General features: G+C 46.2%; 1 protein-coding gene across 3 annotated transcripts; it reads right to left on the bottom strand.

Moving 5' to 3' along the window:
* Positions 1-137: 137 nt before the first annotated feature.
* LOC107204525 (pseudouridine-metabolizing bifunctional protein C1861.05-like) lies at positions 138-25,088 on the bottom strand. 3 transcript variants are annotated; one of them, XM_015627817.3, is made up of 19 exons: positions 24,835-25,088; positions 23,087-23,190; positions 22,443-22,557; positions 20,990-21,164; positions 20,236-20,347; positions 19,159-19,265; positions 18,217-18,343; positions 17,544-17,664; positions 17,191-17,276; positions 16,000-16,124; positions 14,757-14,816; positions 10,870-10,936; positions 9,649-9,743; positions 7,983-8,111; positions 6,405-6,519; positions 5,487-5,624; positions 4,657-4,823; positions 4,124-4,215; positions 138-1,140 (listed from the first exon to the last, which is right to left on the bottom strand). In XM_015627817.3, exons 2-19 carry the CDS (start codon positions 23,169-23,171, stop codon positions 945-947), a joined length of 2,112 nt encoding a protein of 703 aa, XP_015483303.1. In that variant the 5' UTR covers positions 23,172-23,190; positions 24,835-25,088; the 3' UTR covers positions 138-944. The 3 variants fall into 3 exon arrangements, with proteins under 3 accessions (XP_015483303.1, XP_015483304.1, XP_015483305.1); XM_015627818.1 differs by lacking the exon at positions 24,835-25,088 and having other exon boundaries at positions 23,106-23,192; XM_015627819.3 differs by lacking the exons at positions 23,087-23,190; positions 24,835-25,088 and adding an exon at positions 22,785-23,051.
* Positions 25,089-25,537: the final 449 nt, after the last annotated feature.

The raw sequence follows: 25,537 nt of genomic DNA, 5'->3' as shown, positions 1-25,537 counted from the left end.
CTGTGTCAGACACCAGGGATCTGCTGCTCAGGCAAGGGGCCTCACTGACAGTGGTCTCTGGATGAAATGGAGGGTGAGTCTGTACTCCAGGTTTACAATCAGTCAGGTTCAAGAAACAGCCAGCACCAAGACTCAACTCTACTAGAAATCAGTTTTAATGAGTTTCAGTGTTCACCGATTTGTTGGCACCCACAGCTGCATCCCATGCACATTGCATGCTTAGAGAGAGGAGCTGACATTTCCTCACTGCTTCCACTGGGGATGCCTTGGCTCCCTCTGATCTCTTTCACTTCTGACTTGATACTTGGGACTAAAGAAGGAAGAAAGCCCCCAGTTCAGAGGAAGGCATGTGGAACAAGGGGCTGTCATCTTTTAAAGGCCACCAGCTGGCCCCTGGTCACTCTTCTTTACTTTGTCTTGCTTACTTTCTCCATTGGAAATGGAGAAAGGGGCATTGGAATTCAGAGCAATAAGGTATGGTGTGTGCTGGCTGGCTTGGGAAGATGGATGGGGTTATCCTGCCAGCTGCACCCTGCCACAGGTTGTGATTCATGGGACCTCTTGGATAGGAAAGATAGGAAAGAGTAAGCAGCAAGAGCAGATGTTGCTGCTGGGCCCAGCTGAAGAGACATGGTCCTGAAGATCCAGGAGTCAATGACAGAGGAGCTACCACGATAATGGACAGCAGTGGCACAAGGTGGAGGAAGAGAAAATTCCCTCAGTAGAATATCTAGAAGGCCTGGAGGTCAGAAAACCAGGAGGTCTGAAAGACCAGAAATCAGCTTTCTATTCCACAGAAGTGCCCTGGGTTGGGGCCTCCTTTCCTGAGGGTTTACTCAGGACCAAAACAGATGACTGTTCCCAAAGCTCAAAACACAGTCCGGTTCCTGAAAATAGGAATGCTGTGAGTGCAATGAGATGATAGATGAGAAAGCCACAGTGTTCTAGTCCATCTTCCATACAGTCGCCTCTGGCCAGCTCCTGCTCTTGACTTGCTCCTGGCTGACACTGGAAGTGCTGATTTCTGGGGAAATGGGCTCATAGGAACGGAGAGACAAGCTGGCAGCCAGCAGACCCATCCGGACACACGTGCCTGTGTCATGTTTAGCAAGCATCCCTGCAAGGATTCCTGCCATTAAGCTGTGGAGAGAAGGAAAGATGGTTTTGAACATGGGAGGAACAGCTTTGAACCCAGGAATGTGGCTGTTCATTTTCAAGAGCTTTCATTTGGACCCCAACCAGCACTTAGAGCAGCAGAATATGTTGTACAGGAAGGCTGAGGTTACAATGAATGGGTTTTTCTTTTTCTAAATCTATTTTTAGAGTATCAAATGGTGTAATTTTTATTTGCATTTTTTGTTCTTCTCATCTGAGAAGCTGAGGGGTACTTCCTCTCATACCATGTTTTCTATTCTGTTTGCCAGGTGAGGCAGGAGAAAAGAAAGGAGCCTAAGAAGGGAAAAATCTAATTTTCCCCTGCTCTCTAGTTATTTTGTCACTTCTCTGCTCTTTTTGGTACTTCATTACATCCTCATTATATTGGTGCCTCCTCTCCCCAGAGGATTGGATGGGGTGAGAGATAGTTTCCCTATCTATGTGAGAGGGACAATAGGAACAGCTGGAAAAAGAAATCCAAAGCTGAAATTACATTGGAAAGTCAGATTTTTGGGAAACATTTGCTCTGGTTTTTCATTTGAGATCTCCAAATATAAGTGATGTGAGTGCAGTGTTTGGGATAGATTGGGAGCAAATGCTCTATTCACAGCAACTACTGTAACAATGTTCAGAAGCTAGGAAAGGACAAAGGAGAAGGGAAAGAGAACGGAGGAGACAATCACATTTTAGAGGAAAGAGCACAGACAGGAAAATGTGATGGCAGGGAGGATTAATCAAGCACATCTATAGGGAAGGTAAAAGGAGCCCTTTTTTTGCACTCCACCTAATTACATCAATATCTTTTTATCCATAACAAAGGCACAGAAGACTGACTTCCACAAAGTGTTCAATCTCTCAACAGCTCCAGGAGCTGAGAGTAAATATTTGGGGGAGCATCCCCTAGCAATGCCATGTGTGGGCATGTGGTGTTACGTTGTCATGGCAGCTGGGGGCAAGGAGCAAACAGACACCACACACATGATCAGCTCATGGGCAGATCTCTGGAGATGTAGAAGAGCCACAGGGTGGAGGGGAGGCATGAAGTGCCCTGGGTCACTGTTTCTGGATTGCATTGTCCCCTGACCAGTGCTTCTAAAGTGTGAAGGTTCACGGAGACTAAGCTGGGAAAGAGTTACATTTTAGATATTAGGGAAAAGTTCTTTTCAATGAGAGTGCTGAAACACGAACACTTTGCCCAGAGAGGCGGTGGGTGCCCCATTCCTGGTTGGATGGGGCTCTGATGGAGTTGGAGATGTCCCAGCTCATTGCAGAAGGGTTCAAACTAGATGGCCACTAAAGGTCCCTCCCAACCCAAACCATTCTGTGTTTACAATAGCCCTTTGAAAGCGCCACCAGGCTGGACCGGGACACGTAACCAGTTTATATGCTGTGGAGATGGCTTGTATGGCATTGCAGTGTCCTGGCATTTCCAGTCTGCTTTGGCACTCTTACTCTGTAGAACAGGGATTTCCAGAGTTCAGGGGAGCAGTTGGGGTTATTTGGAAGAAAAACCCTGGATGAACAAGGGGACAGTGAAAATTCCCCCACGTGGCCTTGGGGACTCTGGGGAGAGGAATTTCCACACCAATATTACTTCAGGAATGGGAGCAGTAATGGGCCCCAAGCTTATCCAAACCAAGATGGGCTTGGAAGGAAAAACAAACTTGCAAGTTCCCCAGTGTAACTCAGTGGAGGTGGTTGGCAGTGATGCATTTTATCTCACCTTTGATCTTCCCTTGAATTTTAAAAAGGGAAAGGAACCCCTACAAAACACATTTCATTTACATTAGCCTCTAGGAAAAAGCCCTTGTCCTGCAATAAGGAGTACTTGTGTTTTAAGCAGATGGTGCATAGGGGAGGCTGTGTCTCTGGAGGGGCTGGCTGGGGACAGCTGCCTGAGGTAGAGAGCAAAGCTGAGCTTTCCTTAGGTCAGGCTGACCCCACGATGCTCCTCTAGCCCCCATTCCTCTCCTGTTATTACACTAACTGCTTCAAACAACCATTTGGTCTTCTTTGGAGAAGACCAGCTTGCAGTTGCAGTCAGCTCATCTTAGAGATGATCTGGGACACAAACAGCATTTTGGTGTTAAGCAGTCTGACCAGCTTGGCAAGAAGTTATTGATTGATTTTAAGTAAAATATTGAAGACTCCCTATGTTAAAAAAAAAAAAAAAAACAAAAAACCCACAAAAACCTTTTCATTCTGCACACTGATAAGAGAAAAAAAGAAGTGCTGCTATGTTGAGTTATTGCTAGGTAAGAGTAGAAAGGGAAAAGGAAATATCAGGCTTTTGGCCTAGCCCAAGGCAGTGAAAGGACAGAATCAATTACTGCAGCCTATGAAGCAAGAAGAAAAAAACAACCTGACTGCTACATATAGTTTGTCAAGTTAACAAGACGCATAATAAAATATTACTCTGACAGACTGAGAATTGATCACTGGGGTTAGGAATAATAGCTGTCATTTCCCACTTCTATGTATGGCATTGTGTGAACAGCCAGGCAAATTATACAGCCGACTCTTTTGAAGCAAGAGCTTTAAAATTGCCAGAGGCAAATGCAGAACCTGATGACACGCTTTTACAGGGCCATTTTAGCTCTTGAGTGGCAGTTCCACTTCCATTGGAGAAGTGTGGAAGTAAGGCAGTTAGTTAGTGAGACAGCTTTGATGTAAGGTGGTTTGCTTTTAGCGGCTCAGCCCGGAGTAATTCACAATTCTTAGATTGCCAGGAAAGGCTTGGATCTTGGAGAAAAGCAAAACTAATAATGGCAAGCCCGGCTTCCAAGATGCTTCGGGGGACATTTTTAGCAAGCCTTGCAAGGAATCACTGTAACCAGCACTTTTCCCACATCCTTAGTGTCTCTTCCTCAAGCAGCAGGGTGTGGTGGCTTTCCAGGGGAATTTCAAAGGAATCCGATTACGGCCCTTTCACATGGAGCTGGAGAGGACAAAGCAGCGAGAGATGTACCTGTCACCAGCTCCGGAGACGTTGACTATCTCCTCCCTGCTGATGGGGATGGCGGGGTAGTGGGCAGCACAGAGCCTGCCAGCAGCAGCAGTCTGTGGGGGAAGGAAAGGGAAGTTTAGTGGGAATTGCCCAAGCTGATAAAGCCTGATGCGCCTGATACCAGATCCGCATGGGTGACAAAAAAAAAAAAAAAAACAAAAAAGAGAAAAGGCTGGAAAAAAGGCAATAATCTTTTTTCACACTTCGATCGTTTAAACGAAGCTTCCTGCAAATGAAGCTCTCACTCATGAATATTCACATCAGCGCACGTAATTCTAGCTGATTCTAAACACTGCTGCTGGGAGCCAGCAGTATGGGGACAGACAACTTGATTTTCTTTCAGAGCTGTGTATTGCACCCCCCCAAACACATACATTCTCCAGCAGCGATGCTGTTTCCCAGGACTGCTGCCATGACACCAGAAATAGCAACAGCGCCATATGGTCCAAGAAAGAAGGAACCGAGAGCTCAGAGTTGGTTTTCCATGCCCTTACCTGTTCCTGAGCTCCTGGATACAGGGAGATGCTCCCTCCCAGGCTCCTGCCGCACAGGAGGACGCCGTGAGCGCCGAGGGTCACCACCACGCAGTGCAGGTGGGCCAGCAAAGGGCAGGCCAGGGCCACTGCAGTCCGGACAGCATCCTCCAGCCTGGATGGCAGCTCTAGGGAGAGAGGGGAGGGGAAAACAACGGGCTCTAACTCCAAAGGTCCTCAACCAGCCTTTCTGTGGGCTGACAGCCTATTTATGAGCACTTCTACTACTATTTATGGGCACTTCTGAAATGTGGTTGGCAACATTTTTTTTCTTTATATTATGGGAAACATGGAATTCTCCAGAGTTAGACACTGTACTTCCGTGCTGAGGAACCCAGCTCTCAAGGGACTGAGCATGTGCCTGTAGACATCAAAAAGCTGTCTTGGAGCATGACTTCCTTGCTTCAATGCTGTTGGATTTCCATCTGCATTTGGTGGGGCACGTCATTTCTGCAAAGGGTGGTACTTCTGGGACAGGTGTCCTCTGAGCATCGTGCTTCAGGGGCATGCTGACAAACCAGATATTACTCCTGTTTAGGTGATGAAGTGAGGCAAATGGGACCTCCAGTTTTGGGCAAGGAGCCATCCCAGGCCTACTGTGGTCTCTGATAGGCCATCAGTCCATACCACCCACACAGAGATGGCAGTAAGGTGCAAGATACCATGAGCACTTATGAATCCCCACTATGTTATAACCCAATTTGCCTGTATTAGAGGCTGAAGCAGAAAATGCTCTTCTCCAGGTTCCAGGTTATCTAAAAGTCTGACTGACCCTTCTGAGTATTCAGTACCTGCTGGCAGAGGGTTCCCAAGGGTCCGATTTATTGCTCTCAGCTCTTGCAGGTTGGGAGAAATGTATGTGAGTGCTTTCCAGCTGTCTGAGAGGAACGGCTTGGAGGCCTTGTTCTCATCTGTTGGCTCATAGCATACTTCAAAACAACAATGCAATTGGTTAGTTAAGTAATTAATTAGTGGTTCATCTCTGTGTCAGAACAGTCAGTGTAGAGCACTTAGCACAATCTGCACAATTAGAGTTACACCTTTAAATTATGAGACACTTAAATATTACTTCCCCCAAACTTGGGACAAGGTCTCCCAAGGTTTCCTTCTCAGGGTTCAGCAATGAGACAGCTGCTTCTAGCCCTGGATGATACAACCAGACCCCATTTTTGTTACTCCAGTTAGCTGGTTTTGGAGCCTCTGCCAGGTTTTTAGATCACCACATCCTTCTTTGGGATTTGCTTTTAAAAAGGAAGGTGTAACTCCAAAGGTTTAGGAAGCCTTGTGAAAGGTCCCCAGCTTGCCAGTGGAGGGGGGCATTTATTTTACAGGAATGGAAGAGAATTCCTCTCAAAAGATACTTTAGTGTTTTTTCTGAGAAGCAAACTATATTGCTGCTGAAACTGGCAGAGGTGCTCAAGCTGCCACTCGCACTGAGATTAAAAGGCTCAGAGAGCAGCATTCCCTGGCCTTCTGGCAGTGCTCAAGGGCTTTACCAACTATGCCTCGGGAAATGTGGTTCAGCTGTAGAAAGAGGAAAACTCCAGGGAAATCTGAAATGTTTTATCCATTTGAAGCAGAGTGGCAGAGTACAGAAAGAGGTGCTGAATAACCCAGCGTGTCAGACAGTAAGTGGACATCTCCAGCAAGTAGCAGGGATGTGCCTGGACTGTCTTGGCACACATTCTGTGAGGGCAAGTTCTCCTTACCTGCTAGCTGGTGCTCTCTAGCTAGTTGGCAGACGTACTGAATAGTGGAGAGAGGCACATTTCCATCAATGCAAACAAGCGGGGCCTGACACAGGTTCTCCTTGAACTGGGACACCTAGTTAAAATCCAGGACACACAGGAGAGACAGCCTGAGTCATTGCAGAGGTACGAAATCATTGCTAGTCAGACTTGATGTAGGATTTTGACTTGTATTCCAGCCTTTTGGTGCAGGCATGAGTCTAAAAGAGTGATTCCCAAAGGAAAATGGATTTTTCCTTTTGCCTCATGTCCTCCCTTTCTCCTTCCTCTACTCCTGGCCATCATCAAGAGCTGGGCTCAACTTGCAGGGCCCCTCCAGCAGAGAAAGATAATTGCTGGTCCTCACTGGACCACTGCAGGGAAATGGAATGCTGTGCCACTGTAGGATTCCCTGGGCCATGCCTGGCTTGGCTCCACCTCTGCTCGCTGTGCACATCATTTGGATGTCCTCTCTGCACAGTGTCTCCTAAGACAGGTTGTTCAGCAGTGTGTTTTACTGCTGGGCCCCACTGAATCCCGTAGGGATGGGGCACAGTGCAGCAGTGGAGTAGAGAGCTGCTGTTCTCTCCTTTGGCTCTCTGAGGCTGCACAACCACTCGCTGGGATTGCCAGGCCAGTGCTATGGGCACTCGAGCAGCATCCCCCCGTGTCTCTGCCAGCCCTGCTGGAAAGAGGGGCTGCCAAAATCCACTTTGCAGCACAAGGCTGGTTCAGATTTTCCACTGATCACAGCTGCTTTGTAAAGCTCAGGAGAATTAATCCCTCATCTAGTGGTTTTCTGTGCCAAAGCTTGGGGGAGGCAGAGTGGGGATGGAAGTGGGAGTAATGACCAGTTTTTTCTCTAGGAAGGCTCTCCCTGACGGAGATGCCACTGGTAAGTATATTGCACTTAACTTCCATGTTGCTGTCAGTCATGAAGCACAGGCTTTTGTTCTGCCAATAAAAGGTTGAGTAGGAAAGGAGGGTGCAGTGATGGGGCTTTCACTGAATCACTCCTTAATCACTGCTGCCATTATGCTTCCCTGATGTTTTTGAATGTTTGGATGTGCTGAGCAACAGTTTCTGTTGATACAACTCAGCTTGTAGAAACAGCAGGGATACTAGGGAGGGGGGGAACAGGAAAACTTGCTTTAACCAGTGTTCTGTCCACTTTTTCCCCTGCTTTTCCCTAAAGTGAGAAATATGCATTAGGAATAGGGTTAGGGTTATAATCAGGTTGATCTCCTGTTGGCTTTAAGATGTGAAATTATAAGTCAGCTTGGACAAGTTAATGAAGACGATTCTGGCCTACATATCATAGATCAGGGTAGTGGTGGTATTTATAAACCAGAAACAGATAGAAACCCCATCTGGGTCAGCAGTAATAGAGGGTTCTGGTGACTTGTTATGCTGCTGTGCCAGTGGCCAGGGTTAACCTTAGCATCTCCCATTCCCTCTGCACACCTATTCCCTCCTGGTACAAACGTCACCAGATGCCTTTTGTCACAGGCCCACACTCTTTCTCATAAGAAGAGCTGACGAATCTGAGGGAGTGCATACATATTGCTCCGTTATCTGGTGGTGGATGTCCATGTCTCCCAAGCCAACGCTGAGCTCCCCGGCACTGGTGATCACGGCACAGTAAGTGGCCGTGCTCTTCCCCTCCAGCTGAAGGACGCCGCTCATGTCCTGGAACAGGGAGGACAATTACACACTGAGCGTGTTCCTCTCTTCCCTGCCACGCTCAGCTCACTCTTTCTGTGCCCACCCGGTCTCCAGCCCAGCTCACTGCTCTCCCTTGGGATAAGCAGCCCTGCCAGGAGTATCTCAGTCTAGACAATGCTGGCACGTGGCTATTTGTTAATATTTGCAATGCAACAAATGCTGCAGGTTAAAGCAATCCTTTAGTAAATGAGTGGCAAGTCTCTGCCGTGCAGTTCCACAGGTTTTGTCTCCTGTAACAGAAGTGGTCTGCAGCCCTGCCTGCTCCAGTCACCCCTTCTCATGGCTTGTGTGGGACAGCATCTCTTGGTGGCACTCTACAGACAGCTGTGACTTATGCTGGGCTGCCCAGCCTGATTCTGAGCACACCCTGGAGCCATTTCTGCAGCAGTGGGGCAGAGAGCTGTGGGGTGTCCTTCCTTTGTGGCTCCTGGGATTGATCTCCTTAGGGAGCGCAGGGCATATCTCAGAAGGAACATGTGGATGGAGAAATGTATCTATCTCAGGAACTGACAGAGAAACAGGAGTTTTTAGGGAAAGGCTCCTCTCTCCAACACTGGTGGGAATGAACTTTGTTACAGGCATGGACTGCTTGGTGGCTGGCCAGCAGGTCCCCCTTCCCTTGGGAGACTGCTCGCTTGGATGGCACAAACTGTGCTGTGTAGAGAGGAGATAATAGACCAGCCATGGAGAAGCCTTAATAACCCAAAATAGAGCTCATGCTCTCATTTCTTCATTTGCCACATTGCTCAGGTAGCCAGAACCAAGGCCCCATGGGCTCTGTTTGGATCCCAGGGTCACGAGGCACAAATAGCAGTCAGTGACCCTGGCCCAGCACTCACACCCTGCCTTGCCTTCAGTCCTGCCTTTTCTCCACGGAGTTGCCTGACAGCCTAGGTTAGAGCTGCTCTCCTGGCTGTTCTTGCTCCCTGCCAGGGTGGTGATACTGTGCCTTGCTGTCCAGGGGAGCTCCTGCTGCTCCAGCTCCCTGACCTGTGGCCAAGCTGCTGCTGCAGTCCAGTATTCCCCTAAACACAGGTAAGTGGTGTTTGCAGCTCTGTAGAGGATCCTGCTCCTCTGAGCTTGGCAAGTGTCAAACCTGCAATTCCAGATTCACATTTTCTCTGTCTTGGGCTTTAACTAAACCAGGTCAATTTTGGCAATGCTCTGTGTGTCCTCGGGTTCAAGGTTTGCATATTTCTCACTGTGTTTCACAGTCACTAGAATTGTACGTGCTTGCTCCTGATTTACCTCTATCTCCTTCAAGCACCATTTTCTCTAGCTGAATTCAGAGCCCATGGTTCAGACTCCAAAATACACCTAGCCTGTGTTTTAGAGGTGGTTCTTTGCCTTCTAATTGTCTGTAGCTAAAGAAGCATTGCATTATTCCTACTCTTAGCCTGATGGAAGGTGGCTCTGATGTCTGCCAGGGTTGGGAAGAATTTTCCCTCTACGTGATGTCATCTCCTGCGTGTTTTTGGGGTGCCACTTCCGTGCAACGTACCATGTGGTGGCAGTAGTGCAGGACAGACTCTAAATGCTCATCCTTCCCCACAGCTGATAGAAGGAGAGGAGCTTGTCCAAGACGGCTTAAACAGTCTAAAAAACAAATGGAAACAAAAACTATTGACAAAGCCACCAGAGTACTGTGAACACAGTGACAGCCAGTGCAGCATTGGTGTCTCTAGGAAAGCCCTCTCCTGAAAAACTTAATGCTCATCAATCCTTGCCTAGAAGGATGTTCAACATGAAACTGAGCTGTAGCTGCTGCAAATGACTGCTTAGGGCTGAGTGAGGTGTCCTACAGAGAGCTGAACCAGCACCCTGAAATTTAGGATTATTTAGAACATCTGGGAGTGGAGGAAAAGAGGGGGAAGTAAATTCTGCTCTTTTCTGGCGTCATCTCCTTTACCATCACAGGCACGTGGGTTTTCCCACGCTGCTTCTGAGCACAGCATTTTCTGCTGCTGGCCCTCCCACTGCTGTTCCCACCATGATATCTTACTAGAATCTCAATGCATTAATGGGAAACCCTTCCTCCTCTCCTTTAAAGTCACCACAAATTGTACCTCCGTGGGTGGCGTGGGTATTTTTGGGGATTTTTCCCACTCAAGCTTCTTCATTAATGATCTGAAGTGACAGTAGATATGTGTTAGGAGGTTGGAAAATGTCTAAAAGCTGGAATAATCCTAAAATCTTTCTGTAATCTGTTCCCTGTTAACTTCAGTACAAGAATACTGGTCTATTGCTGGTTGTGGTGGAGCCACAGGTACTGTGTGCTCCTTTCCCATTGACAGGACTGCAGCCTTTCTTCCTCTACAGTAACTCCTGTACCCCAGCTCCTTTTGCCCACAGTATGTGGTTTATCAGTTTGGAGCTATGATTATTCCTTTCAGCTTCTTGCTCTAAGCATACTTCTACTGTGTCTGTGTGCTGGCATTAATTAAATCTGAGGCTGCTCAGTAGTCAATGAAGATATTGATGCTTATTTACTTTGATTCAGGGTTACTGCACCATGTGCTAGTTAGCTTCATATTTGTGGACCTTCCTTTTCCTAATCTCAAGTCCCTCCCCTCTTATTTCTTTCCCAGGCAGTCTGCCCACTAGCATATTGCCTAATGTGCCCCAAATCTTGTCAATGTTCACCCTCTCCCACTGTTGAAGGAATACCAAAGGACAAATCACAACTGGCATGCACCCGCAGGCAAACCCCAGCACCAGGCACCTGCCAAGTTCCTTCCAACACCACCAAAGGTTCGTCTCACTCTTCCAGCATTTGTTTGCCCACCGCCCTGGAAGAAAGAACTGTTAATTGGCAAAATTGAGAGGGCTGCTTGGCATAGTTGCTACTTCTCCATTATCATGTGAAGCTGATATTGCTAAAATATAGATCAGCAATCAGAGGGAGGAGAGGGCATCCAGCTCACAGACTGAGGGCAATACAAACTTCTAGAGCCAGTTGCTGACTTCAGCCTCAAAGAAAAAAGCCTGCTTTCAAGGAGGGGAGACCCACGATCTCCCCATGAATAGTTTGGTCGTACTTGCTAGACCAAGACCTCCTAGAATGGCTAATGAGTGTTTCAGCCACTGTGAGCAGCCCCCTGAATTCACCTGCTCACGACGGGACCTGGGCCTCCAAAGTTGCTTGGGCTCTGCCTTACAGGCCACTTAGCTCCCACCTTAAGAAGCTTGTGGGAGTTACTTGTTTGTTTGTTTCCCTCTTTGAATGTAAAATGAGATTTGTTATCTTTGCCTGTACTGCCTCTGTACTTTATTCATGGAAGGATCTGTTTCAGAGACTGAAGAGTTTTTCCCTCACCCATTGCTTCTCAAACATCTCCCTCATTAAAAATAACCTTCTTCTCCACATGTGTGGCTACCAATTTCTTTTCTTTCACATCTGCCTTCCATTCCTCTGTCCATCTCCCTCTCTCTCACAGACAGTCAGAACACAGGCAGTCGCTCACCCATCTCATTCTAATTCTTCTGCCAGAAGAATTACATCAGTAAGTGCTCAGATCAATTTGGGCTTCATCTGACTATCAAATGGTTTTAGAGCTCTTGTTTCATAAAAATCTGAAAACTATTCTCCATCTCTGAAGACAGCTTGTCACTGGCAGTCCTAATTCCTGTGTGCAGAAGCTCCTGACCCAGCCCCTCTGCCCTACACAAACCCAGGAGCACAAGAACACCCCTGCACATGACATTTTTCTTGCTTGTAAACACCACTGTCTATTCTAACCAAGAAAATGTCTTGACATCTCACCGTAAGGAATATTCTGCCCCCAACCCTTTCCTGTGCTTGGGCATTCTCAAAATTCATTCTGAAGCTTCCCAAGGATTCTTTTCCCCCTCCATGAAGCTGTACATCTGTCCTTTGCACACAATGCTTTCTCCTGCATCCAGCCCTGTGAGAGGCTGCTCTCACATCTAAATATGATCTTTTATTTCTCTCATCCGATCTTCAGGCTCTTTTTCTTAGCTCTGACTCTCCCCAGTTCTGTAGTCTGTAAGACTTGGTGCTAATTTTTGATACCTTTGCTTTCCTGTCTGGCAGTTCTCCAAGTCCTAAAGTGATCAGGCTGCCTGAGCAGAACTGCCTGTATATAAGTAACCTATGGCCTTTGTTCATCTTTGCACTGCTTGTCACTCCTCATTAACACAAATGCCCCTCCCTTGCCTTTGCTTGTGCTCCCTGGGAATTGCCACCGGCACTGTTGGGAATGAGGATATTTCCATCTGCAACTGGATCCTGTTGAGAGCCTCAGAGTTCAAAAGCAAAGTGAGTTTGGCTATTTTAATTCAGAAGCTCACTCTCTATAACATAGGCAGCCAAGGGGAAAAAAAACCCCAAACCCCAACACCCCACAATACAGAGCAAGGGTGCTTTTCTAGGCAAATCAAACAACATGGCTTTGAACACTGGTCCCTATTTCAGTCTTAAAAGAAGGTGCTAGCTGCCATCAGCAATAAGCACAAACTGCAGTTTATGTAATTCCATTATCTGTGTTTGAAAACTGATGCCTGCAGGAATGGTGAAAATACTCATCAGCTCCTTTTGCTGCCTGGCATGCTGATCCTCTCTTTCAGTTCCCCATATGCCACAGAGACAGAGTTTCTGGGTGTCTTTTTTATGCCAAGCCTTGCCCCAAGAGCAGATGTAGCAGCCTCTTGCTCAGTGATCCAGCTGTGGGTGACCTCTCCTGTTGTACAACCCCACAGGGCCTAAAAAAATGAAGATGCTAAATCTCTCTTTAAAGCAGCAGGTGGGTACAGTGAGACAGAAACCAGCAGCTGGCTTTTAAAGAAATTAAATGAGTGGCTCTCATCACATCTTGCCAACTCAGTTGTAACTCCAAGTCTGAGTGATATTCAAATACCTCTTCTTGGGTTTGGGTGGTGCTGGCTCAGATTAAAGAATTTAGGTGAAAATGGGTTTGCTAAATGTGATCTGAAATGAGGCTGGGCTGATGCTTTCTGGCAGAGTTTCAGAGAACTCTTCCATGTCCTAAGAGGTTTGAATTCTTAATGTAAAAATGAGACTCTGCTCAACTTCTGGGTATCCTGAGAGAATGATGACCATAATGCTTTTCCCAGCAACTTTGTCTGAGCAAAATAGTTCATCCTTCTCAGCAGGTCAGATAGTTACATATTAAGCATTTAGCTCCTGGGTAGTCTTGAAAGCCATGTGGGAATTACAACCAGGTCAGAATACAGCTGCTTTCCTGCTGAGACAGCACGGGGACTGAGTGGTACCCAGTGCTCTGCAACAAATCCAGCAGGCATAAAGGTGGGCTCTGCTGGGTGTTGAGCACTTTGAAAAAAAACCTGTCTTTAGAAAGCCAAAACAATGATATTGAGAGGGGCTCTTCCTCTGTGCCTAACCACAGCAGTTGTCAGCAGGAGCCTTCTGGCTGGCAGTTCCCAAATCCTCCTGCAGCTTGGCACTTGGGTACCAGCTACGATACAGCACGAGCTCCAGGGCTCACTGAAGGCAGAAGGACAGCTAATGCCTCACTTTTTTATTCAACATTAAAAGCCCCCTTTTTCCCTCATCAGCTGTTCCCAGCAGGACCTACATCGGTCCTGGGCCCCCTCACCATGCTGTGGGTGGTCCAGGGATCTGGACATGCCAAGACAGGGATCTGTCTGACATGCCAAGGCGTGCCTATCCTTGCTTGGACACAGCTCAGCTCCTTGTCCTGATGGCTGAGTGTGGACCGTGTATGGTGTTGGTTACATCACAGCTGAAGCAGCTGAACTTTTGCTTTTGCAAGCTTTCATAACTGATGCCACAGCAAACTTCACCCTTGACCATTATAACATTGTTTGGCCCCTGTATCATTAAATAGCCAAATTCCTTTCAGACAGCTTCCCCAGCACATTTTCCCTATCTGACTGAGAGGTCTTCACAGGCTGTCCCATCTGATGGCAGAAGCTCCCTGCCTTGGCTGTCATCACAGAGTAATTTGAGACACTGAACAATTTTTGGGCAAGCTTCACCACCTCAGTACACAGTACTTTGTACGGCCATGCAAATTGCTGTCATTTGCATGGGGGAGTCCCAAGTTTGGTCCACTTTAGCTTCTTGTTTGCCTCTTGTTCAACCCAAATTGAGACAAAGGGAGTCTGGTAACACTTAAATGTTCCATTTTTTAAAGCTTTTTTTTTTTTTTTTTTTTTTTTTTTTTTTTTTTTTTTGTGTGTGTGTGTGAGACTCAAATCCTTCATGACTACTCTGCACAGAGACTCTTGCTCCTATTTGTGCTGCTTCCCATATTAAGGCAGTCTCAGACAGACAGAGATGGCTCTTACCTGGGGATTTCCCCCCTGTAGGGACATTGCATGGATGATACATGGCTTTGTCCCTCTCTTGAGTGTCAGGGATGGTGACTTTCACCATGGGGACAGAGTAGGTCAGTATGTATCACTCCATTATCCACCAAAACAACTTAACCAAACATGCAGCACTACACCCCCCAACTGTGTGCATGCACACGTGTGGGCATCACACATGGACACCACATTCTCCCCAGCCCCTTTGGCTTGGCACTCCTGTAAAAGTAGCTGGAAATACATTGGTGATAAGAAAAACTGCTACAGATACAGTACCAGGATGTCAGGGTTCTGTGCCTTGGCTATAAAGTCAACGTTGATACCGCCAATCACCACCTTTAAGGGGGAAGAAAGGTAAAAAGTGATTGGAAGGACTTCAGGAAAAGGTTTCCAAATTTCTTTCCTTTGCCTAGTCACTTCTCCCACCCTCTTGAAAGCTCTCTCACTTACAGTGTAAGGCCCAGTGCTTATTTTGAATAGCTAGAGACACGTTTGTGCAATCCCAATCAGAAAGAATCAAAATCTCTGCTCTTTGCTGCTTTCTGAATTATGCCTGCTGACAGGAAGCCCCAGCATGACAGGTGGGATGTTACAGTGGACACACAGGGATGCTGATGGTTTCTCTCTGTGATATACAAGGCCTTAGAAACATTCAAGCACTGGTGTGTAAAAAAGCAAAGAAAATGGGAGAAAGTGGGCAGAAAAATGCAGTAATTTCTTGAAAGCTCCCAGCAGAAATTGCCATACCCAGTGACACTTTACAGATCACTTCTTTTATTGTCCTACACAGCCAGAATAAGCAGTTCAGCTCCACAAACAGGAAGTTTCCAGATTCTTTGGGGACATACAGCTGTTTTTTCTCATCAAATGCTGGATTATTGCCTCTGGAGTCACTGCCCTTTTTTATGTTGACAAATCTTATTGCAAATGGGTTTTAGAAAATCTTTCATGTCTCTAAAGACCACCTAAAATAGATTTCCTGCAAATTACATGGCACAGGCAAAATCCAAGAGAGTGAAGAGTATTAGGGTTATAGTAGATCTTGTTCAGAATGTGCAGTAACTCTTGTGATTTTGATCAATCATGAGCAGGAGGCCAACAAAAAGAGATATTTATAAACATTTATGGCTCAGCAGCTCAAAATATCTCTCCCCACCCTCTTCCAGGTCTACTCCTGTAGTCACAAGTTCCCTGGTACTAAGAGCTGTAGAGCTGAAGCTGTACATAAGGGCATAGTAAAAGGTGAAAAGGTGGTTAAAGTTTTAATGGCCCTAATGGTCTAAGACTTAATGAGATTAGGCAGTTGTCAGTGTCTATTCCTTGTAAATATAGATAGGGGGAGGAGGAGAAGACACTTATCTTTCAAGAATAACAAGGGAAACTAAAGGGAGAATGTCTGAGAGTGTGAAGGAGAATGATTGGTCCCTGGCTGAGTCATCTTTTACTTTTGGGAACAGATATAAATTTATCTCGTGCTGTCAGCAGAGAGGCATCATATGGAGGCCAGCAGAGGACTCACTGGTTGGGGTGTGGTCATGTCCTCTCGCCCAGGCTGGTTCCTCTTCCTTCTGGCTTTCTGTAGCTTGCTCAGGGCCACTGCAATGCAGCTGCCCACTCTGGCATTGTTCTGGATCAGTGCAAGGTCTGATTGGCATTTGTTTGAGGAAAATTAAAAATACAAGCAAGTCTGACCCGTTAGAAGCTTATGTAGGAGCAGTTTAGAGGGAGAAAGCAGGAAATACAGGCTGAGACTTGATAGGTTTGATCTCCCAAACCATAATCCTTTTAAATATAAAAATATTTAAATTTTGTTTGTTTATTTTCTGGGTTTTTGTTTGTTTGTTTTGTTCACCTTCCTCCTCCAGTATCCACAGAGAGGAAACCTGTCTTTGACAGGTGGGAGACAGAAGCAAAGGCTTTTGAAGAGAAAAGAGAAGGCGAAGTACTTAAATTACAGCAGAGAGCCTAAAAACCTTAGAGGATCTTGGTCAGCTTCTCCAGAAAGACATACCTGCTGAGATTTTGCCAAGTCACTATAAGCAATTTTTTTTAGCAAATTGCACTGGGAGCAGAGTATCAGAGGCTTTGAAAGCCCTACTTTGTGGCTGCATATAGCTCTTATATCCAAAAATGCCTTTACCATTCTGCCCTGATGGCTCAGGACTCCTAGAGGGCTGGCAGCAGAGCCTGGATGTGAATCTGGCTCTCCCAGATCCTCCCTCCACTGGCATCCCAGCCAGTAACTCTGCTTTCTCCTGGCTGTGCAGTAGGATTCCTGCTTGCCCAGGGGTGTTTGTCCTCCAAGTCTCTCTCTCTGTACCCACAGGAAATGTTGGATAAGGCAATGTGATGTACAGCACAGTCCTCTGGGAAGCCCAGGGACCTTCCAGTGTGCAACCCCAGCACAGATAACAGTATCCAGAGATTCCAGGCAAGCCCCAGAGTCAGATGTGAGGGATTTCTTTGGGCTCTGGACCACCTGTCACCTGTGTTGCCCTTCAATTTTTAATGTAAAAGGGGGATGAAGGCAGTAAGGAAGTTTCTGAAAAATCAGGATGCAGGTGCTAAACTCTCATCTGTTTGCAGACACTGAAGTGTTTGCTCCTTGCTAGACCATCAATAAAGTGACAGTGTTTCCTACCAGGCATTATCAGAAGAGATAGGAAATACACTGAGTACTTTCTTTTTCCCCCATTTACTAAGAGGATACTGGAGTCCAATGATTTCCCATCAGTTAATTCTGTGAGCTTCTGTAACAAAAAGGGGGTCACTTCTTTGCCTGTGATTCCTTTGAACCTGCAAATATAAAGAAAATGCCCACAGATGAGCTGAAATGGCATTAGAGGAGAAGCACTGTTGCCAGCAGATACTTTATCTCCATAACCACATACCATAACAAGTCCTGTAAACAAGCTTTGGTTAGATAAAGGTACAGTTGAAAATAAGTTGTGGGCTCACCCATGCCCAAGGGTAAGCTGTGCTAAGGCTCCTGCAGCAGTGTTCCTGAATTTGTTTACTCCCCCAAGACCAAGAGTAAAGGCAAAGGCTTAGGTTGCTTCTCACCTGGCTTGGCTGAGAGCTTGCTGGATGGCCTCTTCGATGGCCTGGCCCTCGGCAGCTCGCTCCTGGGGACAGGGCACTGCTATCAGCACCCCACTGCTCAGGCCCAGCCCCAGAGCACTGCCTGGGAGAGGATGGGAATATTGTTAGTGGCAATCCTTGGAGAAGTCAGGTGCTGCAGGAAAAGGACAGAGAACAGTGGGCACAAGGTGTAGGAGGCCTCAGAGGTCCAGCTCCAGTTCTTAGCTGACCCAAGATCAGGATCTTTTCCAGCCACCAACCAGTTCACAACTGCCTGTTTCTTTTGAGTCTGCCTGTACAGTAAAAGGGGCAAAGGCTTTTTTTTTTTTTTTCGTTTTAAAATGATTTCCCTTCTAAAGGCCCAGAAGTTGTTTTTGTTGATATATTATTATGTGTTGCCTTCATCAGGTAGAATAAAACATGAATGAGCATGCCAACTGGCTGCAGCTGGCTTGCAGTTTTACTTGCTGTAAAGACTGGACTTCTGTGCTACTGTATTTTCAAAGCAGTTTTGATGCAGGAAATGGGGGAGGTGGGATGACATATTTTTCAGGGCAAATTTTTCTGCAGACTTAAAGAAAGTGCCTCATCCAGGGTAATTCTTGTGTCCCTCCTTTCCAAGACCTTACATGGGCCATTTCCATCTGAAACACACCAATGAGTTTAGCTGCCTCCTCTTCATTCCGGACACGATATGGTGCTTGGAAGCCACTCTGGCGTGAGAAGAAGGCTGGGAACTCTCTTGATTCTCCAAAGGCAGCCACGCACACACCCTGAGTCTCCTGCAGCAGTGGAGGTGAGACAATTAGGTGATCAGTGGAGGGAAAGGGGAACCAGCTAAAGAATGGGATGTTTTTCTTCCACCCAGAAAGAAACTGCCTTTGTTTGGCACGGGACATGGTTATCTTTGTACATCCCATTCTATCCTATACTCTCACCAAGAGCCAGACATGGTGAGTGGCTAGATCAGCTCCAGCTCACTGAGGCAGGGGAGGCATGGACATCCTCTGTGTGTGCTCAGGGCTGATCCAAAGCCATGCAGCTGTCATTGGCACCATCCTGAGCCCAAGATAACACCCTGGGATCTGAAGACATGTCATGAACTGACATGATATAAATGAGTTCCGCTTACTATTGAGAAATATTGACGTTGACTGTCACCTGAAGTGCTGTCCCTGGTGGTTTCCAACATGCCAAGCCTTAAAAGGTGACTACTAAAAATTATCTGGATTTCCTTTTTTAATTCTGATTTTATTTAGTGTTTGATGGATCTAGCTTTCTTGATCCATCAGTTTCTGGGAGCATCATCCCAGAAAAGCAAACCTAATGCCAAAGAAAAAGGACATGGCTAGCATTACCTTTGACCTCAGTTGGAGCAGCTGCTGGAACAGCCCCTCGGACATGGATAGATTTATGTGAGGGAGCAGCCAAGTGCTTGTAAAGCCCCAGGACTACAGGAGTGTAAATATGGCTGCACATCCTCTCAGTAGCAATTTCTGAAAATCTTTGGCTTAGGACCCATCCCAATGCCACTGGGTACTCTGTGCACAAAGAACAACATTATCTGCTTTCAGACACCACAGCCCATGCTACCTACCAGATATTCCAGTGTCCTGCCAATATCAAGGATAGACTTGGCTCCTGCACATACAACAGCAACCGGAGTTCGTCCTAGCTCTGTCAAGTCAGCACTCACATCCAGAGCTGTTAAGGGACAAGCAGCACGGTGGTGGGGATTGTGTTGTGCTCCAAGCTGATGAGATCTGACCTCCTAAAAAACCACATATGCCCAGGATGCCACTGCCTGACTTTAAAACTGCTCAGATCCACAAGCAAATATTAAAGGTTTAGATCATGTCTTTAGGTGTTGACATTGAAAGAGATATTGACAAAAAGAAGTTACATGGCTAAGGGCAGGTGTGCAGCCTTGTACTCTCTCTTGGCTCTTTAATCACATTGATGAAGAGCATGCAAAAATTTGGTAGAAGAGAAAGAAAAAGGTGTTGTATGGCAAGGACAAGGTTCAAGGAGATGCAATATCACTGAAGTAGACTTTGAGTTTGGAACTGACAGTGCTTGCAAAGAAAAAGGGGCTGACTTCAGGAAACTCCCTGCTCTGGAATTTACATCACATCTGAAAGGGATGGCATACAATAGGGCACTGCGCTTGGGCTGTGCTGGAAATATATATGGCTGAGAAGAGAGAAAGCATTTAAAAGCCACAAACTGTACAACCAAGACTGGGCCATCTCTCAGACACACACCTCTAACACAGAGCACACTCTGTTGTGGCAAGGCTCTTCTCCTCAGCTGAGAGAGCTGATAACAACACTGTGCTTGGCAGCCAGTATCAGGTTTCCAGCCCTTACAAAGAGGGAGAGGTGCAGTCATCTCCTGTTGCACCAGCAAACAACATCAATATAACCCCGTGTAAGCATGGGATAAAGAGAAACTTCCACCCCCTTAACAACTGTCCAGGGCTCAAGAGGAACATTTTGAGGCTTCTGGAAAGGGGACATCAGGGAGAAAGCAACCACAGTTTGATCAAGAAGAATGTTAACTTTATTCTTCTGACCAGGCAGTCACTGTAGGACAGGCTGGGAAAGAGGAAAAAGAAGGAATTGAATAAAACTGTAGCAACAGAGTGAAAAGTAGAATGTGTTGATGTTCTTACTGTTCTCCCCATCCCGATGGACACCTCCTATGCCACCCGTCACAAACACAGGAATTCCCACTTTGTGTGCCACGATCATTGTTCCAGACACGGTAGTGCCACCGGACAGGCCCTGTCAGGGAACAACCAGTCACAGTCAGCCCCTAGGGTGACATGGAGAAGCTGTGGTCTCCCACACAGCACTGTGAGCAGCTGACCAGTGAAATTCTAACACAAATACTCTTTTAGCCAAAAAGGCAGAGGAATTCACTTAGGAGCTGGACTCTGTAATCCTTGTGGGTCCCTTCCAACTCAGAATATTCTGTGATTCTGCAAATCATCTGTCATCCCTGCTGTATCAGCTGTTCTTGCCCTGAAAGCAGAGGCCTTTGTTGCCCAGGGTGTTCCACAGGCAGCTAGTGGCACCTTTAGCTGTCACTTTAAGCCTGGAATGGCCTAAGTGTCACATAGTTTACACGCAATGTGATAATGTCCTATCATGCCAATAAGAATATTCTTAGCCAAGTGCCCATGGCTTGCCAGCAGAACCAGAATGACATTTCAGGATCCCTATTTCATCTATGCCATTCCCTTATTCTTGTATTTTGACTCTAGTTAGGGCCACTTTTGTGTTTACTAATAAGATACCACTTTCCATGATGTTTTTGAGAGGTTTAAAAGCCACCTCGCTTGAAGTTGGAGAGCACTATGCTGTTGCTAGAAAAGCAACTGTACTTCACTAGGAAAGACCACACTAAAAGTTTGCACAACATACCTGGCTGAGGATGAAAGGAAAATCTCTGCGAGACACTTTAACTGCATTTTTACTGCTTGCCAAGAACTCAAGTTCCTCGTCTGTGAGTCCCACATGGATTTGGCCCCTTAAAATACCTACAGTGGCTGGCACTGCTCCATTTGTTCTTACAATTTCTTCCACCTCTCTGGCCATGCTGAAATAAGATAAACAAGACAATAACCACAAAATTAGAGATGGAAACAATCAGGCAAGACAAGTGTCATGTTTGATGGCCATCATTCACAGTTCTACAGTTCTTGTGATTTCAGCTACATCCTGCTCTTCTTGTATCTGCCTCATGGCACTTGAACTTGCAGAACTCCCATCTTCAAGGATGATAATGTCCAAGGTCTGTGCTTCATTTTTGAGAAAAATCATTACAAGTAAATCTGTGTACAATACACTACTCAAAATAGGGATCTTCTCAAAGTAAGACTTTTCTGTGTCTTTTCCCTGCTATTTCTCTGACATCACAGACCTCCACAGAAACCCCAGATAGTCCAAGTCCTGCTCAAATGACCAGGATATATTTTTCATAATACAGTCAGTGAGATATAGAGTAACAACAGTGCCAAAAATCTGCTGCCTTAGGGTATTCCAGGGCTGCAGACTAAGCCTAGGTTTAGCAGATTTTGTACTTGAATCATTTATACACTATCTTTTTTAGGAGCAGCTTCTTCTCCATTTCTGAGCTATCTGGACATATGCTTGGCAATCTTTAACTGCAGAAACTACCTCTTCCCCAAAATCGAGTTTTTAGAGCTTCATATCAAGACAGAATGTCAGGTAGAATGGCCAGGTAAAAAGCAAGATGGAAAATCAATACCAAAAACCTTTCTGTGCTCTCCGGAAGCAAGGATGGAGGGGAGAGCACAACGATTTCTGGCACTGCAACTCAAACTCAAAAGTAGATGAAACACACATCTACTGAAAATTGATAAATAAAGAGTAGACGTGGGGGGTTCCGCGCAGGGTACAGAAGACAGTGGAAAGGGACCAGGAGCTCTCACAGTAGCTGCTCTGAGTGGGCTAAGGAACAGATTTCACTATTGTGTTTCAATCCTTTTTGCATTACAAAAGATACAGGAAAAGAAGGTGCAGAGTGTTTTCAATGTCTCTACAAACTAAGCAGCTGAAAAGGCTGATAGTTCTCTTTTAGAACAAGTGGTGACATTATCTGCTGCTCCATTTTAAAGAAAGCCAGAAATTTAAGGTGTTGGATAAGGAGATAACTGAGCTCTCCGTATTTGTCTTTAAAAGTCCAAATACAATTGTTTCACACTTGAGCTCACAGTCTGCATGCCTAGCAACCTGACATTTCCTTCTGCTCTCGCAACACCTTTGGCTTGACCAAGAATACCGATACCAATCCAGTAAATTATGTGCTTCACTCTTACAACTTCACTGAATGAGGAACATCAAAATCCACCACCTCAAATTCAGAGGATAGGCCATTCCATGTGTAATAATGGTGCTTTCCAAGGCTACAACGGGTCTCCCCTCCACCAGAGCTTCCTGTACAGAGGGATGAATCCTGACATAACCACCTGGGAATAAACACAGAGGAGTGAGTTATTTGTGTGGGTATTTGCAGTAACTGCTGAGCTGTTTTATAAAAAGCAAATTGTCGTCATCACAACAAATTTATCCCCCTCTTCAGCTGTCCTTTGGGGTGAATTTACAAGTAAGTTTAAGAAGACTAGAGCTGTGTTTTATGTAAGTGAAATGTGTGCAAAACATCTCTAGTGTTAATATGAATTGTAATCCTCATTACCATCACTGAAGGATCCTCTGCCACCATTCTTGCAGTTGTATGGTTACTGGCTCCACTAACATTACTTGAACATTATTGTGAATAAACTGAGCCCTGCAACCACACCTAAAGATGGAAATATGTTTTAAAAGAGTGGAAGCACCAAGGATACCATAGTAACTCAATATATTTTAAGACTACCATACACCAAGACTATTGTGGCTCTTTGCTGTGCTCCAAGAACACTGCCAGCAAGGTCTCAGCTGAATTCAGATGAGGAAAATGCTTTCCACTCAGGAACTGTTGCAGAATGCACTACTCACCATGCAGAAGTCTTCTCACCTGGGTAGTCCCACGTGCCATGGAGGACACGTGCCTTGCCAGGCTGAAGGTTATCTTCCTAATCATCTTGTGAGTATGGATGGGCCTGAGATAACAGAAGTCAGGTGAAAAGGAAAGATGTAATGCAGCAATGATGTAAGCCTGAGAAGTTAAACACATCAGCTCTTGCCTTGACCTTGAAAGGTAGACAGCCCTTGCCTAAGAGACTGCCTGGAATCTCCTGTGTTTCAAGCATGAGCCAGGCTGTCAAAACAAAATGTTCAGCTGCAGAAATGGAGCTGGAAGGGGTCACCTGGCCCACTATCAATGCTGGGCTGAAATCGTGGTGGAGCAGAAGAAAGGATGAGGAGTAGCAAACTAGGGAGAATTCTGAAGCAGAAAACCTTTTAAATTCCAAAGTAACGTGCTCATGATAGATGTCAGGCCCATCCACTGCCACCTTCAACGTGAAGGGTCACGAGGAGGAATCTACAAGGCAGAATAGTGCAACAGGGATATGAACCTGTTTTTTGCTGGTGTTTAGAAGAAAATAAGCAGCTCAAAAAGGAGCCGAGAACTGACAAACCAGACTGGAACTGCAAGGAGGAGAGAGCAGCTTTCCCTAGAGCCGGGAGTGCTTTATGCAGGCTCATGTTACATCATCCTTCTTAGCACAGTGCCTTGGAAGCAGAGTGGCAATTCAGCCCCAGCAACAAACTCCAGAACTCCTCTGGTCTCTTAGCAACTCCTTTTCACTCTAATTAAATTCATTCCCGAACAGAGAAAGAGGGGGAGAGAGCTGTAAATGTTAAGAGAGTGGTCTGGTCTGGGCCTCAGGGCAGTTTCACTCAATGCCTGGCTGCTTCACATACTTTCCCTGGGCTTTTGGCCATAGCCCTCCAGTCTCCCTGTTCCTCACCCCTTCACTAGGAAGAAAGGATTCCCTTCCTCAGTCTTTTGTGCCTATTGTTAATTCAGATGGCAAATTAATTAAAATACAGTGCTGTCTTCATGTTACACTTCGCAGAACATGGCTCTGGTCTCAGTACACAGTGTGTGGCACTTCAGCTATATAGAAAATTCTTATACCCAGGGAGAGTGTATTTATCCAAATCTAAAGACTTCGACTATACAGGACAGCTTGGGCTGTGTAATTTAAGAAATGTGGGACTGGATCAACAAGACACAATACACACCTGACTGAAACACTAGGATTTTCCACTTTCCAAATCCTTTTCATGCTAAGCTCAGCAGTTTGAGCTGCTCATGGGTTCATGCAAATGTTCTGGTATGGCTGTGTGTGTGCCTACACGCCCCTCGCTCTCTGGGGTAAAGGCAGTTTCAGAGTAAATTCATTAAGCCAGCAGGGTTACGCCAGGGATCGCTTGAGCTGCTGGAGTTGTGCTCTGAATTTTAACAAAGCCCCAAACTCTGAAGCACAACACCAAGGAGTGCCCAAGCTGTACTGGCCAGTGGATAAAAACCAGCTGGTCACCACCTGAAACCCACCAGGGCTGAGCTGATATTCACGGGAAGCTCGGCCAACATTCATCCTGAGCTGGCTCTAAGATTTTTGAAGCTTGGCAAGTTTTGCTGCAAGACCCGTATGACCTTTTGCCTTGTAACCAAACTTTGCACATTCATAGTGCACATTTCAGGCAGCTCGAGCACGGACCTGCTCTCCTCCCACCTCCCCTGTGCCCCGTCCGGCGTATCCGAGCTCATGGAGCAATGGCCTGATGTCTCTTACCTCTGGCTGTCCGTCTCATGGAGGGAGGCTGGGTGGGTACTGGAGCAGTGCCTGGGCAGCCCTGGGAGGAGGCGGAGGAGGGGGTGCTCTGGCCAGAACTCCTGGCCAAGAGAGTCTATTTATTATTAACCACAGGCACAGCTGAGCTCCACAACTGCTCCCTGCCCAGGGTGCAGGGGGCCGCTTCATGGCAGGGCCAGGAAAGCTTCCGTGATTATTTTTGTTCACGCAGAGCCAGATTTTCCCCTTGCTCTTTAAAAGACTTCTCTCATTTTACAGATTCCTTTCCTATTAGATTTTTTTTTTTTAAATCGGTGAATTCCTTGCTCAATAAAACAATGCCTTTGCAGACTGAGCCCCTTTGTGCTTATTCCTAAAAAGCAGAGGAATCACATTCATGCCTCCCCCACAACTTCGCCAATTGCAGCTGTTAAAGCTCTTTCTTCCCAGGGCGAGAGCTCTACTCAGCTCTTGGCCTCTCCAGCAAGGAAAGCTGTATGTCTAAAGACAGCTGTGGCTATGTTTTTTACGGTGCAGACACCTGGCTACACCAAGAACATGGGCTGAGGTCACAACAAAATCTATCGTAGTCTCCTCCTATAAAGACAATCCCGACTAGCAACTCAAAGGCAGCTTTGAACAAGGACTGTGAAATTAATGTTTGTCTCCTCCTAATATAACCATGATACTTTGATATCTATTG

Source organism: Parus major, chromosome 1A (assembly GCF_001522545.3).
Source record: "Parus major isolate Abel chromosome 1A, Parus_major1.1, whole genome shotgun sequence".
Lineage (NCBI taxonomy): Eukaryota > Metazoa > Chordata > Aves > Passeriformes > Paridae > Parus > Parus major.
Note: the sequence above shows the minus strand (reverse complement) of the source record. Positions and strands in the feature narration are given on the sequence as shown.